General features: G+C 46.1%; 1 protein-coding gene across 1 annotated transcript in view; it reads left to right on the top strand.

Moving 5' to 3' along the window:
• Nucleotides 1–19,490, top strand: part of SNAPC4 (small nuclear RNA activating complex polypeptide 4) — a 306,571-nt gene that overhangs the window by 214,463 nt on the left and 72,618 nt on the right. The window contains exons 20-21 of the mRNA XM_086921023.1: nt 16,023–16,130; nt 16,793–16,820. Coding sequence (XP_086777149.1) covers nt 16,023–16,130; nt 16,793–16,820 — 136 coding nt within the window. The remainder of the gene's footprint in view (nt 1–16,022; nt 16,131–16,792; nt 16,821–19,490) is intronic.

Genomic DNA, 19,490 nt, shown 5'->3' with positions numbered 1-19,490 from the left:
AACCGAGACCCATTTTGTGTGTAAAAAAGGCCCCTTTATTGAAACAGGTGCATATTACAAAATAACCAACTGGCAACTGTCTTACAAAACTAAAGCCTCGCTATATAAATCTAATAACTGACCCCTGATCCCCCCCACCCCTACGATCCCTACGAGGGGCTTTCCCTGCCCCTGTTCACCAACTTCCAATACTTAACCAAAAACCTGTGCCAACCCTGGCCAACTTTTCAAAACCCCACCACCCAGGAAAAAGGGGGGGGCCGCCACTAATGCCCTAACCCCCTTTTTCTGCACCCCTGTCCTGTGGGCCTCTTACTTTCCGGAGTGGCTCTGAACATTTAATGTCTTAGCTAACACCTCCCTAATTCCCAACAAATAAAGGTCCATGACAAGTGGACACCGTCTCCTCTAAAAAATTCCACTGAATCAAAACGAATGTCCCAGTGCACAATTCTACCAAAACTCAACTCCCTGCAGATATGAGACATCTCCGTATTAAGCTTCTTCCTGGCCCTGTCCACTGCTCCTGGGTTAACTGCCCCCCACCAGACCCGGCGGGGCACAAACTCAGTCCATACCACAAAACATCCTGCCCACTGTTGTTTGCTAAGTCCCTCTTCATACTTCTCATCAGTACTATGCCCTTCTCTCTACACAAATCGTTTTCACCAAGGTGGATGACCAAAATGTTCGGACACCTACCCCCAACTAAGGGCCATATGTAGGTGGCCCAATACCGGTCGGTAGGGCATGTTTGTGCGCCACATGTGCACGGTGTGTTACTGCTACAACGCATCTTTTACAACGTAATGCTGTTACAACGCAGCTATTACATCGCAAATACCATTACAATGCATGCCATTACAACGCATGGCATTACATAGCAGATGCTATTACAACGCATACCATTACATCGTAAGTATTGGTAAGTATTTAATTTTTTTTTTATTTTATTTAATATTTTATAATTGATTTAATTATTATTAATTATAAAAAAATATTTATTTCGTTTTTAAATATTATAAATTAAATATATTAATTTAAGTATTTTTTAAAATAAGTATGAGTATAGGAGTATATGTTTTGGGGTACTGATGTATATGTTTTGGGGTGTTTGGGTATTTTTAGGTTTTAGGGCAGTGTTTGGGTTTTGGGGTACAGGGGTGTTTTTAGGTTTTAGGGCAGTGTTTGGGTTTTGGGGTACAGGGGTGTTTTTAGGTTTTAGGGCAGTGTTTGGGTTTTGGGGTACAGGGGTGTTTTTAGGTTTTAGGGTAGGGTTTGGGTTTTGGGGTACAGGGGTGTTTTTAGGTTTTAGGGCAGGGTTTGGGTTTTGGGGTACAGGGGTGTTTTTAGGTTTTAGGGCAGGGTTTGGGTTTGGGTTTTGGGGTACAGGGGTGTTTTTAGGTTTTAGGGCAGGGTTTGGGTTTTGGGGTACAGGGGTGTTTTTAGGTTTTAGGGCAGTGTTTGGGTTTTGGGGTACAGGGGTGTTTTTAGGTTTTAGGGCAGTGTTTGGGTTTTGGGGTACAGGGGTGTTTTTAGGTTTTAGGGCAGTGTTTGGGTTTTGGGGTACAGGGGTGTTTTTAGGTTTTAGGGCAGTGTTTTGGTTTTGGGGTACAGGGGTGTTTTTAGGTTTTAGGGCAGTGTTTGGGTTTTGGGGTACAAGGGTGTTTTTAGGTTTTAGGGCAGGGTTTGGGTTTTGGGGTACAGGGGTGTTTTTAGGTTTTAGGGCAGTGTTTGGGTTTTGGGGTACAGGGGTGTTTTTAGGTTTTAGGGCAGGGTTTGGGTTTTGGGGTACAGGGGTGTTTTTAGGTTTTAGGGCAGGGTTTGGGTTTTGGGGTACAGGGGTGTTTTTAGGTTTTAGGGCTGGGTTTGTTTTTGGGGGTACAGGGGTATTACGACTTTATATAAATTAAATTAATTTTATTTAATTTAATTACATTAATAACTATATTTACAATTATTAATTTAATTGTATTAATAAACGATTATAATTAAATTATATTATTTAAAAATGTTTAATTAAATTCTTTTAATTATATTAAATATAATTATATTATGTATTATTTATAATTTAATTAAATTATAATTATCTTTATTGTAATTAATTACATTATATTATTTACTATTTATAAATTTTTTATATTTCATGAATTATATTATTTTAAATATATTAAATTAATATCAATTTTAATATTAATTAAATTACTATAATTAAATTAATTACTGTTTTAAAAATGTTATATTATTTTTATTATTTTAAATTAATTTAATTAACTTTATTACATTTTTTTTTAAAAAGATATACTTACCTATACTTACGATGTAATGCCATGCGTTGTAAAAGTATCTGCTATGTAATGCCATGCGTTGTAATGGCATGCATTGTAATGGTTTTTGCGTTGTAAAAATCGCGTTGTAACGGAACGCGTTGTAATAGATCGCGTTGTACTGACACCAATCCCATGTGCACACATGTCCATTTCAGGAGTGCCAGATGGTGTTCTTTGAACACCCTGGCACACTTGTAATACCTCCCGCGATTACCGAATCGGTAATACCGAGTCGGTAATACCGAATTTCGTCGCATTCATTCCTATGGGCCTCCAAGCCCATAGGAATGAATGGGTAGGTGATTCCTTATTACCGAATCGGTGTTACCGATTCGGTAAGAAGGAATATTAACGATTCTGTATTTTTTACTGAATTATTACCTACATATGAAATTCCGATTTCTAAATACCGAATCGATAAAATTTGGTATTTAGGAATCGGTATTTCCCTATTACCTACATCGGGCCCTAAGAAACTGTTTAGGCACAGAATCAGCTCCTTCCACAACATGCCCCCTTTCCCTTTCCATAACACTTTAAACAGTTTATCATTAAAACCAAGATTCTGTCCGAAATAGTTTTCCCCTGCTTGGAAGTGAGCCCACATCACGACGGAGTGCCCCACTACCCAGATTTCCAACAAAAGGGGGCCAGTAACCGAACCAGAAACGAGGAAAAGTGCATGAAATTATGCATTGTTGACAACCGCACTAACTCCCTTAACCCTGCTGCGCAAGTATCACCTTTAGTAAAATAAAGACCACCTCCCCAAGTGCATGAAATCACCCTGCCCCCACCCTCTGTTGCTTGCCTCAGATGCTGCCCCAGTCTCTAAAGAGTGTGTCCCAAAACGCGCGCTGTCGATGCCTAATTCTTTTAATGCCTTCCTCAGCACCGCCAACAGTTGGAAAGCTGTAACTCTCTTTCCATTTGCATGCACAAAAACGGACTCCCCTATATCCTTGGATGCTGCCTGCCAACGACGCCCCCACCTATTAGGGCAGGTAAGCTTAGGCAATGGTGCCTGCAACAACACCCATGTTCCCTTGCCCTTATGATCCAGTTTTGACTTTTTTAACCATATATGTATCCCCGAATCGTGCAAGACCACATCTTTCCACCCAATCCCCCCACCCCTTCTGTCCCCTAACAACTCAGACACTCTAAATGTACCAAAAAAACATCCACACCATCAATGTGGAAAACAGGCATGACTCGAATCCATCTGTGCAAATCTTTGGCAATATCTGGATTACTCTGCCCAGCAACTGCCCTGACAAAGGTCTCCTGACTGGATTCAGCTGGCCCGCTCTCTTGCCCAACATCTAACATTCTTGCAACCAATTCACCCGCCCAAGGCATGTAACCCCAGAGCAGTTTTCCCATGAATGCAATTCCCGCTAGCTTTCGACACCTTGGATAAGCCTTTCTCAATCATATCCAGGATAAACTGAATCACATCTTCCCCTCACTGAAACTTAGCGCACCACTGGGCGACTGAAGCAGAAACTCCTTCCATGCTAGGTTATAGGCTATCCTAGTAGACTTTGCCAGTGATCCAACCACCAGTTGTAGCATCCTGTGTTGCCTACGTACCACAACTGCTGCGGCATGGGCATCGGGATCTGTCTGCATCCTTGGCCAACCCACGGAACCTCCCCCACTGTGAACGAGACAAAGCAGCCGCTATGTCATTGTCCACACCTGGGACTTGCAGTGCTCTAAACGCTATATCATGACGCAAACAATCTAAGACAAAGACCCTCAGCAACTTTAGCACCTGTTCGTCCCTTGCAGACTGATGGTTCACAATCCTTACAACCGCCATGTTGTCAACCCTAAAAGTCACCTTCCTATGTGCGAGCTGACTGCCACATCTAAGGGCAAGAACTGCAGATTTGCAATGAACCTACCTCCTTTCCTCCATTCTGCTGGCCACTGCTTGGCACACCACTTCTCTTGCCAGAAAAGGCCAAAACCTTTGCTGCCTGCTGCATCTGAAAATATCTGCACATCCGAAATGAGATCTCCTTACCGTGCCAGTGCAATGCCATTAGATTGCAGAAAAACTCGCCACATTCTCAAATCTTCTTTAACGCCCAGCCAATGCCTTTCCTAGCCTCTTGCAAAAGGTTCCCCTTCTCTCATTATCCTACATGCAAAATTGAGATGCCCTAGCAAGGCCTGTATTTCTTTGACCGTTACTATTTCCCATGACACCATGGCGTTAAGCAATTCCAGCATTTTGTCCCTCTTACCATCCGGCAAACCGGCTTGAATTTTCCTGGAGTCAATTTCAATTCCTAGAAAAGACAGTGCTGTGCTGTGGCCCATCATCTTTTCGGGTGCCAATGGCACTCCTAACTCCTCAGTCAGCTCTTTGAAGTTTTCCAGGGCCACCTGGCACTCCGTGCAGTGCCCACAAAGAAAAAACATCTAAGTAATGGGTCACTAACATATGCCTCATCCTTTTGGAAAACAACCACTGCAGAAAGGTGCTAGAACACTAAAAAAATGCGCATGACATAGAACCTCCCATCGGTAATGCTTTGTCCACGTACCATTTACCATTGAAATGGATATCCAGAAGATCCCAATCATCTGGATGAACTGGAAGCAAACGGAAAGCCGATTTTATGTTGCATTTTGCCATTTCCGCCGTTGCGCCCGCCGTCACTACCAGTGATGGCCACGTCAACTGACGAGTAAGAAACAGTGGCTTTCCTTTCATCGATGAAATAATTCACCGAGCATCCTTCTGGCCATGATAAATGCTGAATTAGCCTGATTTGTCCAGGTTCTTCCTTTGGCACCACTCCAATTGGTGACACAATCAAGTTATCCAGAGGCCAATCTGTGAAAGGGCCCACCATTCTCCCTTCAATCACCTCTTTGTCTAATTTCTCTTGGACTACCTGCAAATGCTCTTTTGCTGACTTCAGATTTTCTGACCAATGCCTATGTCTAGGACCTGCATAACCCAAATGAAAAACTACTTTGAACCCTTCTTGCAATACTTCTGCAGCCTTCTGGTTGTCATAACTCTGTAAGGCTGCCTCCAACTTGTCTGCCTTAAATGCCTTATGAGCCCTGTGGCCCAGACCCATGAAAACCCTTAGCCCCCCTTGTATCCGTAAAATGCTGCTGTCCCCCTGTGTTGCCACCCCTCGGCTGCCACTGCTGCCCCCCTTGCTGCAAACCACCCCCTGCCCCGAAACAGTTAACCAAGGGATGCTTGCCCCCACATTTTGAGCAGTCATGGCAAGATCGTCAAAATTCACGTGTGCACAGCCCTTTATTGAAGTCCCAACAGGACCCCCCTGCCCCTGTCTGTCCCCTTCTGATATTACCCACCCCTCCCCAGGTGGGTTTCCCCTGAAAGGGTCGGTATACAATCTGAAGCCCACTGGTCTTAAATGTGGTCTTAGCTGCTCTGGAAGCCCCCAATGTGTGCTGGCACACTTCCATGGCCAGTTCCCCCCATTTTGTCTCAGTATCCCAGGCCATACGGACCCGGAATTCCTTATCGTATTGTGCCCATGCATAACCCCTACCCCCTGTAATCTGCACTTTCCGAATGACATCCATATACTTGAATAGAACTACACAGCGTTCGGGAATTACTCAGTAAACGCTAGCATAAATTAAGACGGCAGCTGTCCAGTTTTCTATAGTGAGAGGAACCCTTGGCCACTTGGCCAACTCGTATTCCTCCTCTTTAGACCCTTCTTTTGCGTGTACTTTCCTGTGCAATAACTTCAGCATTTCAACATATTCACCTTTCCAGATACGTTATTTAGTCGCAAGAATCAAATGCGCCCCCAACGGCTTGGTCACTCCCATATAAGGGAGCTTCTTAATCTTCAGTTCTTTACTTTCCAGCTTATCTTTGTTATCTGCTCTGGTTTCCTCCCTTGTATTCGGTTTCTCTGCGCCCTTGCTAATTACTGGCTTGGCCAGATCCGTCTTACCTCCCTCCTCAGTGCCTATCCCTATGTCTAAAACATACGTGCCTTTGGGCAACCTACCCTCTCCTCCCGTCCCAGTGGACACCATCACTGGCCTATCCCTCTTTCCATGTACTTTACCTGGCTGTAAGGAGGGTGCATATGTTGCTGCAGTCCGCCTTGCCAGTGGCCCCGTGATCGATCCCAACTTGGTTAGCCTTTCCGCTGGTTCTGACTTCCCTCTGGAAATCTGAAAAACACTCAGAGAGACATTACTCTTGCCCCCCCCCCCCCCACCCCGTCAAAGTCATCTCTCAGCTCACCTTCTTCAAGGCTCTCTTCATCAAAATCTAACTCCGCGCTTTCATGTGACCCCACATGGTGGCCCCTCATGGGCCTATCACTCTGCGCCTCCGGGGGAGCCGACTGCACCCTCCGGTGCACCGCAGACTCTTTCGACTGCATCCTCCTTCTGGTGTTCCGTCCTGCAGACTGCTGTGGTCCGTCGAATGTTGGGGCCAGCGAGACTGCTCAGAGCCTACATGTGATGGCCGTGCCGGGATCCCTCGATGGTAACGGGTGCGCCGCGCAAGGTTCCACCCTCCATTCTCTTTGGCACCAGTAAGCCGCAGCCAGCTCTGCCAAGTCCACACCCGGGTGTGATTCCTCACACTGCAATATAATTGATTGGTCTGGTGTGCTGGGCCTCTGATACTCATCACCTGTCTCCCTTCTCCTCTTCCTATTTAAGCCCATTGTGCTCTCTGCCCACCGACGCCCTATCTTAAACAAATCACCTACCTCCCTGTCACTCAACCACCCCTCCTCACCCTCACTCCATTCCAGACCAACTGTGTCTATAAATGACTTGGCTTGGTCAGGACCTGCCCCACACCATGTGCCAAGCTGCCCCCTTACTCGCCCGCCCCCTCTTTTCAGAGTTAAACCCTTGCCTTCCAAACCCACTGACCCTCCCAATCTAGATAGGCATCCACTTGTCCCAACCTCCTAAGGCCCCATACCTCCTCATTCTATGAAGTGAAAATATCGAGACCTTCCCAAGCATTGCTACCCCCAGCTGGCTCCCACTCCCCAGGAATCCCCTCCTCCTCCCTCCCAAGTTCAACTTGGTACATGGCATTGCCCTTCCTCCCCATATCCTCCTCCCCACTCCACTCCCCAAACCCATGCTCCCTTTCTAACTCACCAAAACCTTCCCCCAAACTGTCCCACCCTTGAGTTACCCCCTCTTTATCTCACACAATAGATCTGCCTTGGTCATCAGCCTCCCCCCATCCCAGAGGCTCATATTGCTGACCAGCACCCTCTCCCCGCCCCCCCACAGGCTTTCTTCTCTCCCCAGCCCTCCTTCCCCCAGCCTCCCGCTCCTCCCTTCCTGTTGATGCCGGTGCCTCGGCCACATTCAGCCCCAAGCCCTGAGCAGGCCAGACCTTTTTCGAGGACCCAGCGGAGCGGCCGACAGACGTGGTCCCCGGCATTCAAGCCCTGTCCTCACGCACTCTCGACGGAGCCTCAGAACGTGCACAAGGCTCCGGCGCGTCTGGGGACAACGGGCCGCTCTACGGGCATAAGAGCGGCCCCTGGCACTCACTGCTTTTTCCTTTTGTCCTCTTTAGGGATGTGCAGGCCGCAACGGCAGCCGCCACCCCACAGAGGCGCACCTAGGAGGGCGAGAAAACTCTGGAGTCGCTGGTATCAGGAGATCTAGGCACCCCGCCTGGCTCAGCAGGCGCACCGCTTTTAAGACATTATAATCCTGCATAACTATGCCTAAATCGCAAACCTACAGCTAACTGAAAGTCAAGAAAACTATTACTAGCTACCCTGCTGCCAGTCACCAGGTCACCAAAACCTAAAATGGTGGCTGCCATAACCCCTCACAGAGTTATATAACCTTGGGCTATAATTGGGCTATGCCCCAAAATAGCCAAAACCATAAAATGGCCGGCCCGACCAGCCCTAACCCCTCCCAAACTGCACGGGTGCAGACCTCACTACGCTCGGCTGACCCCCAAACACTCTTCACGGGGAGCAAAGTCTTACCTTTATTTGGGCGTAATTGCTAATAATTATCAGCCTTAAGGTCCAGTCTCTCCCATGCCTTCAGTTCTGAATTGAATTTCTGCACCAATGCAGGGTTGAAAGTCTGCACATAAGAGTATCAAACTTCGTAGCAAGACTAAAAATTGAAATATCAAACCCTTTGTGCAGCTTAAGTAGATTAATTTAGTATATTGCAAATTAGAGTATTTGAAAGACATTTGGCTAACAAGTTTTTTTTTTTTAACTTTTCAAAAACCTTTATTTCATTTGGCTAACAAGTTATTATATCAGTACCTTAAGTGTCTCTCCATCACGTGGTAGCTGATGCACTGCACTTTCAGTGTGTTACTTTTGGTGATGACCTGGATTACTCAGCTTAATTCAGATCTTCAAGTTTTTTTGTTGTTTACATAGTGCTGTGCTGGGGCCCATCATCTTTTCGGGTGCCAATGGCACTTCTAACTCCTCAGTCAGCTCTTTGAAGTTTTCCAGGGCCACCTGGCACTCCGTGCAGTGCCCACAAAGAAAAAATCATCTAAGTAATGGGTCACTAACATGTGCCTCATCCTTTTGGAAAACAACCACTGCAGAAAGGTGCTAGAACACTCAAAAAATGTGCATGACATAGAACCTCCCATCGGTAATGCTTTGTCCACATACCATTTACCATTGAAATGGATACCCAGAAGATCCCAATCATCTGGATGGACTGGAAGCAAATGAAAAGCTGATTTTATGTCGCATTTTGCCATTTCCGCCGTTGCGCCCGCCGTCACTACCAGTGACATGGCCACGTCAACTGACGAGTAAGAAACAGTGGCTTTCCTTTCATCGATGAAATAATTCACCGAGCATCCTTCTGGCCATGATAAATGCTGAATTAGCCTGATTTGTCCAGGTTCTTCCTTTGGCACCACTCAAGTTATCCAGAGGCCAATCTGTGAAAGGGCCCGCCATTCTCCCTTCAATCACCTCTTTGTCTTATTTCTCTTGGACTACCTGCAAATGCTCTTTTGCTGACTTGAGATTTTCTGACCAATGCCTATGTCTAGGACCTGCATAACTCAAATGAAAAACTACTTTGAACCCTTCTTGCAATACTTCTGCAGCCTTCTGGTTGTCATAACTCTGTAAGGCTGCCTCCAACTTGTCTGCCTTAACTGCCTTATGAGCCCTGTGGCCCAGACCCATGAAAACCCTTAGCCCCCCTTGTATCCGTAAAATGCTGCTGTCCCCCTGTGTTGCCACCCCTCGGCTGCCACTGCTGCCCCCCTTGCTGCAAACCACCCCCTGCCCCGAAACAGTTAACCAAGGGATGCTTGCCCCCACATTTTGAGCAGTCATGGCAACATCAGCAAAATTCACGTGTGCACAGCCCTTTATTGAAGTCCCAACCCCCCTGCCCCTGTCTGTCCCCTTCTGATATTACCCACCCCTCCCCAGGTGGGTTTCCCCTGAAAGGGTCGGTATACAATCTGAAGCCCACTGGTCTTAAATGTGGTCTTAGCTGCTCTGGAAGCCCCCAATGTGTGCTGGCACACTTCCATGTCCAGTTCCCCCCATTTTGTCTCAGTTTCCCAGGCCATACGGGCCCGGAATTCCTTATCGTATTGTGCCCATGCATAACCCCCACCCCCTGTAATCTGCACTTTCCGAATGACATCCATATACTTGAATAGAACTACACAGCGTTCGGGAATTACTCAGTAAACGCTAGCATAAATTAAGACGGCAGCTGTCCAGTTTTCTATAGTGAGAGGAACCCTTGGCCACTTGGCCAACTCGTATTCCTCCTCTTTAGACCCTTCTTTTGCGTGTACTTTCCTGTGCAATAACTTCAGCATTTCAACATATTCACCTTTCCAGATACGTTATTTAGTCGCAAGAATCAAATGCGCCCCCAACGGCTTGGTCACTCCCATATAAGGGAACTTCTTAATCTTCAGTTCTTTACTTTCCAGCTTATCTTTGTTATCTGCTCTGGTTTCCTCCCTTGTATCCGGTTTCTCTGCGCCCTTGCTAATTACTGGCTTGGCCCGATCCGTCTTACCTCCCTCCTCAGTGCCTATCCCTATGTCTAAAACATACGTGCCTTTGCGCAACCTACCCTCTCCTCCCGTCCCAGTGGACACCATCACTGGCCTATCCCTCTTTCCATGTACTTTACCTGGCTGTAAGGAGGGTGCATATGTTGCTGCAGTCCGCCTTGCCAGTGGCCCCGTGATCGATCCCAACTTGGTTAGCCTTCACGCCGGTTCTGACTTCCCTCCGGAAATCTGAAAAACACTCAGAGAGACATTACTCTTGTCCCCCCCCCCCACCCCGTCGAAGTCATCTCTCAGCTCACCTTCTTCAAGGCTCTCTTCATGAAAATCTAACTCCGTGCTTTCATGTGACCCCACATGGTGGCCCCTCATGGGCCTATCACTCCGCGCCTCCGGGAGCGCCGACTGCACCCTCCGGTGCACCGCAGACTCTTTCGACTGCATCCTCCTTCTGGTGTTCCGTCCTGCAGACTGCTGTGGTCCGTCGAGTGTTGGGGCCAGCGAGACTGCTCAGAGCCTACATGTGATGGCCGTGCCGGGATCCCCCGATGGTAACGGGTGCGCCGCACAAGGTTCCACCCTCCATTCTCTTCGGCACCAGTAAGCCGCAGCCAGCTCTGCCAAGTCCACACCCGGGTGTGATTCCTCACACTGCAATATAATTGATTGGTCTGGTGTGCTGGGCCTCTGATACTCATCACCTGTCTCCCTTCTCCTCTTCCTATTTAAGCCCATTGTGCTCTCTGCCCACCGACGCCCTACCTTAAACAAATCACCTACCTCCCTGTCACTCATCCCCCCCTCCTCGCCCTCACTCCATTCCAGACCAACTGTGTCTATAAATGACTTGGCTTGGTCAGGACCTGCCCCTCACCATGTGCCAAGCTGCCCCCTTACTCGCCCGCCCCCTCTTTTCAGAGTTAAACCCTTGCCTTCCAAACCCACTGACCCTCCCAATCTAGATAGGCATCCACTTGTCCCAACCTCCTAAGGCCCCATACCTCCTCATTCTATGAAGTGAAAATATCGAGCCCTTCCCAAGCATTGCAACCCCCAGCTGGCTCCCACTCCCCAGGAATCCCTTCCTCCTCCCTCCCAAGCTCAACTTGGTACATGGCATTGCCCTTCCTCCCCATATCCTCCTCCCCACTCCACTCCCCAAATCCATGCTCCCTTTCTAACTCACCAAAACCTTCCCCCAAATTGTCCCACCCTTGAGTTACCCCCTCTTTATCTCACACAATAGATCTGCCTTGGTCATCAGCCTCCCCCAACCTAGAGGCTCATGTTGCTGACCAGCACCCTCTCCCCGCCCCCCCCCCCACCCACAGGCTTTCTTCTCTCCCCAGCCCTCCCTTCCCCAACCCTCCTTCCCCCAGCCTCCCGCTCCTCCCTTCCTGTTGATGCCAGTGCCTCGGCCACATTCAGCCCCAAGCCCTGAGCAGGCCAGACCTTTTTCGAGGACCCAGCGGAGCGGCCGACAGACCTGGTCCCCGGCATTCAAGCCCTGTCCTCACGCACTCTGGACGGAGCCTCAGAACGTGCACAAGGCTCCGGCGCGTCTGGGGACAACGGGCCACTCTACGGGCATAAGAGCGGCCCCTGGCACTCACTGCTTTTCCTTTTGTCCTCTTTAGGGATGTGCAGGCCGCAACGGCAGCCGCCACCCCACAGAGGCGCACCTAGGAGGGCGAGAAAACTCTGGAGTCGCTGGTATCAGGAGATCGAGGCACCCCGCCTCGCTCAGCAGGCGCACCGCTTCTAAGACATTATAATCCTGCATAACTATGCCTAAATCGCAAACCTACAGCTAACTGAAAGTCAAGAAAACTATTACTAGCTACCCTGCTGCCAGTCACCAGGTCACCAAAACCTAAAATGGTGGCTGCCATAACCCGTCACAGAGTTATATAACCTTCGGCTATAATTGGGCTATGCCCCAAAATAGCCCCAAACCATAACATGGCCGGCCCGACCAGCCCAAACCCCTCCCAAACTGCACGGGGGCAGACCTCACTACGCTCGGCTGACCCCCAAACCCCTCTTCACGGGGAGCAAAGTCTTACCTTTATTTGGGCGTAATTGCTAATAATTATCAGCCTTAAGGTCCAGTCTCTCCCATGCCTTCAGTTCTGAATTGAATTTCTGCACCAATGCAGGGTTGAAGGTCTGCACATAAGAGTATCGAACTTCGTAGCAAGACTAAAAATTGAAATATCAAACCCTTTGTGCAGCTTAAGTAGATTAATTTAGTATATTGCAAATTAGAGTATTTGAAAGACATTTGGCTAACAAGTTTTTTTTTTTTTTTTTTTACTTTTCAAAAACCTTTATTTCATTTGGCTAACAAGTTATTATGTGCTTAAAGGATTAGTTTACTGCATTGATCCTTTGCATCTCATTGAGCGTCTGGGGATTTCGACTCCATGAGCTCATTGGGTCTACTTACAATGTTATAGGTGAATGGAATCATTGGAAGATAACTTTCAACAGACCGAACAGACTTCTAGAGGAAAATCAAAAATGATCCACTTTCCCATTGTCTTACAAATGAGAGAGTTGCGGTTAACTTCTCAAATCACAAAATAACATGTGCTGTTAAAAAAATCTAAATTTCCCTAAAATCGTCACGCAAAGGTATATTTTAATTATAATCCAAAACTTAAATCACCACAAATTCCCATTGTTTGTTTTCTACCCAACTACTACACCCTTCAACAGGAGGTTACAAATGGCACCACAAAACATGCCTTCAATGACCTTTATATGTACTTCAACCAGGAAATGACCATTGTGACTGTGTAATGTATATTTAACGGAGGAAAGCAGCTGCTGGTACACTCAGGAGTAATACTTCTTCCCATACATGATTGAGGTATCCGTTTCTAGACCCAACATTCCGCCGACTCCCCTGGGTACAGTATCACTTTTGTCTTCATTGAAATCATGATTGTTTTGCAGTTTTGGTTTCGCTCACTCTATGCCACTTGCTTCCCTACACCTTGAAATCCAAAGGGAGTCTCCAATAGCTACGTCTTGAGAAGCTGGACAAGGAAAGAAGAGGACATGCTCTATGGTCAAACCTAGATGTCCTTGTCCAGGTTACATAGATTAACAAGGCTCTGTTTCCATTATAAGTATTGACATGAAAAAGTGAAGTGTGAGCGATTTGAGAGATATAACCCACAATGTAACATGTGAGGTCTTCTGTGATGTTCCGAGCAGTGTATTCCATGGCTGCTGCTGCGGTCACTTAATCGACCACAACAGGAGCATTGCAAAGTTTTAGCCACAATATCATGCCAGCTGAAGTTGTTTTGAAGTGTTGTTTAGTCACTTAATAAAAGTTATTGCTGTGAATGATTGTACTAATGTATGGGGACGACTTGTCAATGGGAGGTGTTGAGCAGCCCCACTAACTTGGCTTGTTACCCTTAATGCAAGTCACTGGGCATGCATATTTCTTAGGCCCTGTTCTTCAGGGTGTAGTTGCCAAGCAAGCTCTGTGTGGTCGCCTCCGGGGATGGTTGATGAAGCCCTTTCGCATTTGGAGTCGACCCTTCTATTGGTCCCTCATACAATTAATATTAGTTACAGAAGCCTGTAAGAATGGCTGGGAATTCATGCTCTGTGGCCAAGCAGGCTTTTAAAGATTTTTATAGTACCTTTCTGTCTGCTGTTTTCTTAAGTCTTGGTTTTCGTAGACGTTTTACGCATCACTTTGTTGTTGTACCGAATCTTCTGACTGATATCAGATGAGGTTATTCAGAAAGGCCAACAAAAGAGGGTAGTAGGGGAGGAAATCAGTGAACCATAGGGAATAGAGGGAGCTGAGGACAGGCATTCAGGGATACTCAGAGGTGGTAGTGTTCTCCCTCCAGCCAACAAAAGCAAATGCTTTACTACTAGGTTAGCTGGGCTGCACTAGGGATGCTCTTGGCTGAAGGTAGGTGTCCCTCTTGACGATCCCCAGCCGATTGCATTACCATTGAGCTTGGGTGCATGGCATCTCCAGAGTTCTGATATCAGCCTTCGGGGATGACTCCTGTTGTGGAAACTGGACATCTCTGCAGATTTCTGCTGCTGTTTCATTGGTTAAGCGGGCAACAGGGTGAGCCAGAGGACCTAATTGATGCAACCTGTTGACTGAGAGACTTGGGGCCTGATTCAGCCTTTCACCGGTGAACCGCCACTGCTCCACTGTGGTGGAGGACAATTACTGCCACATAGTAACTTCCTCCTTATTTAGTTTTTTTTGACAGAGATGGAGTCATTGCAATGCAAGTTTGATCCCAATTGTTCAGGGGCACTATGTGCAGGCAGGTCCACCATGCTCTGTTTACATACCAGAACTGCCAAAACGAATGTGGGTACTGGAATTGCACCTGTAAGTTAGGGTTACATTTACGAAACTAACATTATGAATGTCTCTGACATGGTGAGACTTTTCTTCTAACATGTGAGTGATAATTTATGTTGTCATGGCCAACCATTGGACTTTTAAAGGTGGTTCTGCCATCAGCAACACCACCCTTGCCCGCACTCTAACACTAAATTGGAATGGGAAGGCAAAGATGGGTTTTGCACTCCGCCATAAGGTTTTCCCAATGGGGACTCTGCCATAAGGAACAGCACCTTTCCTAGCGGTCCTAATGGGGGTATGGAAGGCAAAGATGGGTGGAGCAGACATCGGCCAAATGGATTTCTCGTAAATTTCCCACTACTAAATCAGACACTTGATCTTTACACAAATCTCTGCTGGGCCTCAAGGATTTTACACTGCTGGGAGGAAGGAGACCCATGGTAAAATGAAGTGATTGCCTCCAGATACTACAAGAAGTTATAATCAGTGAGACAATGGTGCTCACATGGGTTGTGCTCAAGTGAGCTGAGTCTCCAAAGGATAAAAGGTGTGCCCTCTAGCATGAGAGAGAATAAGCAGCAAGACAATATGGCCCACAATGAGGCGAGACACCCTTGGGACCTTTATTGCTGTGTTTTTGTGGGATGTATTTGCACTACAAGTGAGCACAATCTTACAATAACATTTTGGTCTCACTAGGTCAACATTTGATATGTGTCCTGAGGCTTTCAAAACAAGCCACCTTTGAATTTTGGAGAAATTGGTTATGTAGTGCTGAGTTACAAGTGTCTGAAATAATTATCTGTAGCTTTCAAATGCTATAAACCTTCAAATGTTGTCATTGCTAACAAGCATTTTCACTAGAACCCTCAGTAAAATTAACCAGATAACCCCAAATCAGGTGAAAACGAGTGTTCCTGTGCGATATGGGGTTCCAGGTCTTGCAGTAAAACCTGAAGGCTTTTTCCTGGACACGTTTTGCCCCTGAAACCCCGGGGTAATATATCCATAGACAAGACCTTGTAATGAAGGGAGAATACAACTCAATACTGCACCACTTAAGCACAGTACCCTGTGGTGTCCATAATTCCCATGGAGGTATTACCGTATAATTATCCCCGCAAGACTCATAATGAGGGCCTAGATATATCGATATGAACTTTTTAAATTATTATTATTATTTCATAAATAGAAATCTCAGTGGAAAAATGGCCAGCAAATAAAAAGTCCCACCTGACTTTTTCAACTGAATTTTTTTCTTTCTTGCTTTCAGCTTTTCAAGATCGACGCTGATGGCTGCTTGCAAGTGATACGTGAACGTAAAACCCAAGAATCAGAAGTCCTCGAAGCAGTGCCTCACAAATCTCAAAGCGCTGTGCAGGTACAGAATCTGGCGGTCACTCACTCATTCATTCATCTTTTTATTTCAGCCTTTTATGTGATACACATAGGTTAGAATGAGCCAGGTCTCACCTTTGCCCCCACTAAGTGGTACTTAGTGATCTAAGCATTTACAGGTAACAGTGGCCTAGTTGACCACACTAGTTTTGAAGTCAGAAGTTGTGACTTCTTGCTCTTAGACATTACTGTTTCACCTATTCCCCAGCTTTTTAAACTTTTTTAGCATTTTTATATTGGAGCTTTTTACATGCAAATCAGATGTAATATTTTTTTTAGCTATTTTGAGGTTTAGGCTCAGATTTACAAAGATTTTGCGTCTTGCACTTTGCAGCACACATAGAAAGTGGAATAATGTTTTGGTCTATCAGGGTATCCCCTTGCTGCACAAAAACAATCCTGCCTGTAACGTACCTTGTGGTATTCGTATTTAGGGGGTTCGCAGTAACCACCCAGGGTGGGACTGCTTGTTAAATGATCCCCAAGGTACCCAAATCACTTGGGAAGCAGATTAGTTTTAAAGTTCCTTTGTGACTCTGCTGTAAAAGATCAAGGATCTCCATCAAGTACCTATTACTTAATTTATGAATACCTCGACAGCTAGTCCTATTGCACCTTTAATCGTTTGTTGTTTTTCTTTTGCAGCCACCCAAGATTCCGCCGACTCCCCTGGGTACAGTATCACTTTAGTCTTCATTGAATTCATGATCGTTTTACAGTTTTGGTTTCTCTCACTCTGTGCCACTTGCTTCCCTACACATTGAAATCCAAAGGGAGTCTCCAAAATCTACGTCTTGAGTCGCTGGACGAGGAAAGAAGAGGGCATGCTCTATGGTCTAATCTTTTGTGACAGGATTGTGTTCAGTGGGATGACTCAGACTGGTTTTTAATGCTTTATAAACACTCATCAGTAGGAGCTACAGTATCTAAAGTGAACAGATGTCAGTGACAGAAGATGAGGTAAAGAAGTTTACCAAATTCCTTAACATTTTAAATGACACTTCTTCACAGATTAAGGGCCCTTTTTATTTCGTGATGGTAAGCATGCTCTGTACAACAGTGACATAGTATGGTTACCGTTGAGATAATGTTTTCCCTGTCCAATTTAGATGCGGGTGGCCCATAGGTTTGGCTACAGCGGTGACTTCTGTGTCACTGTCAAAGCCGGACCTCTTTGTCAGCCCTTATTCCTTTGGGCCATCAGAGAAATGGCTATATGTCCGCCCACCCAATGAGGATGGGTGCATATATAGCCATTTTTTTACTGTCTTTCACCACCGGGCAAACCCTGGTGGTAGGGACAGTAAAAAAGAAATAATGCACAATTCCAAAGACCATGCAGTGGTATGTACGGTAGGCGTGATACACATAAAAAGCTTGGACAGTGTTACATACAACATCACAATTATGGCCACCAGAAACAGGAGGCACCACAATATGACATCAGGTTTCAGCCCATTTGGTGTATGCCTCCCTACCCATCAGCATGTCCGGACACAGACCCCCCTCTTCTTTTTCATTTCGGGAATTGTTCTTAAAAATAAAAATTAAGACTGTTTGGTGCAAGGCTTTGTCATGTATTCGTCATCCTGAACCATACAGCGAGGAGCATTGGCAGGAAGTGCTGTGGTGGCGTTTCCTGCCAATGCTTTATAACCGACAGCCAGCTTGGCGGTCATTTATAAATTTACCTGGTGGTTCCTCCACCAGGAGGACAGAGTGTATGAGCCTTAACATGATCCTTAGGTTGGTGGGCTCATTACCTCCCTGCCTCCAAAAGCCAATAGCGAGCAGGAAGCCTAGCTCTTTCTTGGTCAGGTCTGTAAGAAGTCCTCCAAAAGGTCCCTCTCCCATTCCTCAAGTAATTCTTGCGAAATGAAGTGCTCTTCCAAAGGTTACTTCCTGCAAAACACCTAAGAAACAGAAATGGAATGATAAGTTATGTTCTTCCTCAAGGAAATAGTTTTGCTTGCAAGACTGTTGAGAGTTGGTGGAGCCATTCTCTACTTTGTCTTCTTCAGAGCCAATCCAGGTTCTTAAAAACCTTAGATCTGAGTAGATCTGAGTTTCTGTTTCTCTCTTCTGGTCCTCCTTACGTCAAGGTCTTCTGGTGGGCCAGGTGAGACCTCTTTAGGGCTGCCTTTTCTCCCTCTGGGCCCCTTCCGAGCCAAAGGATGGGTAAGACCATTCTTGCAGTTTTGCCATTCAAACTGCTACATAGTTGTTCTTCGTCTCTTAACCCTCACAATTGTCTTCTTGGTGGTGACTACTTCGACTTGTAGATCTTAGAGTTCAGTCCACTTTCTGCTGAATTGTATCCAGACAGGCTGGTTCTTCGTAATTGTCCCTTCTTTCTGTCCAAGGTGCTGCCTGCCTGTATAAACTGGACCCTAGGTGAGCTGTCTCATTCTATACTTGACAGATGAGATCAGAAAGAATAACTGAAGTCTTGCGGTGCCAGCTAGCTGTGCTTAATAACTATTACTTTAGAAGCGTTATCCCAATCCAGTTTGGCACCTGGGTATGTTCATAAGGTGAAGGATCTTTGGGAAGAAAAAGTATCTTCCAGAAATATCGTTACCGATTTGAGAGTAACTTTTTCTTGCTCCGACTTCTGTGGTATCAGAATTAAGCTGACATTAGACAATTTTTTTGAATTTACATCAGGAATCGAGTGATTCGGAATCAATCTCGCAGTGCTTTCAGGCTGTTAAAATTTGGATTTAAGATTTATGTCTGAATGTGGAAAAACCTGAGATCTTGTTCCTCGGAGCAATAACACTAACCCCTTATGGTTGAGTTCCCTCTGCTCTGCAAGCCGATACAATTACATAGTAAAAGCAGTTGTGTTATCGGGCATTTTAACAAGGACTGAGTGATCGAGAAATCATAACAATTCAGTAAGAGTTGTTTGGCTGGTCTCTGAGATGAGTGGATGCCGTTGAGTTACTGCTTATGACTTTATGATGTTATGTGGATTTGTAGAGCACGGCTAATCACCCATGAGGGTATCCAAACATTGAGTAGGGTAGGTCTGAGGGAGGAGGAGGGAATCATGTCTATTTCATCTGGAAGACCCATATGATGCACTCCACTCTAACAGAATACCTCATACGTTTGGGGCTAGTCTGGAAAAGCACTCATTCAGCACTAACTGGAACGCATAACAAAACCAGGGTATCGTCCATCTGTAAACACGAAGGCATTTAGGTAAGAGATGATATGACGGGAGTTGCGCAAGCCCCAGTGGCGCAGGTGGAAGCCGAAGTCACTAATGCTGGATGCTCTTGGCAGGTAAATGTGCACAACGGCCGTACTAATGTCAAGAAGATCGTATGCTGCG

The sequence above is a fragment of the Lissotriton vulgaris genome, chromosome 5 (assembly GCF_964263255.1).
Source record: "Lissotriton vulgaris chromosome 5, aLisVul1.2, whole genome shotgun sequence".
In the NCBI taxonomy this organism is placed as follows: domain Eukaryota; kingdom Metazoa; phylum Chordata; class Amphibia; order Caudata; family Salamandridae; genus Lissotriton; species Lissotriton vulgaris.
This window is presented reverse-complemented; position numbering and strand designations above follow the sequence as displayed.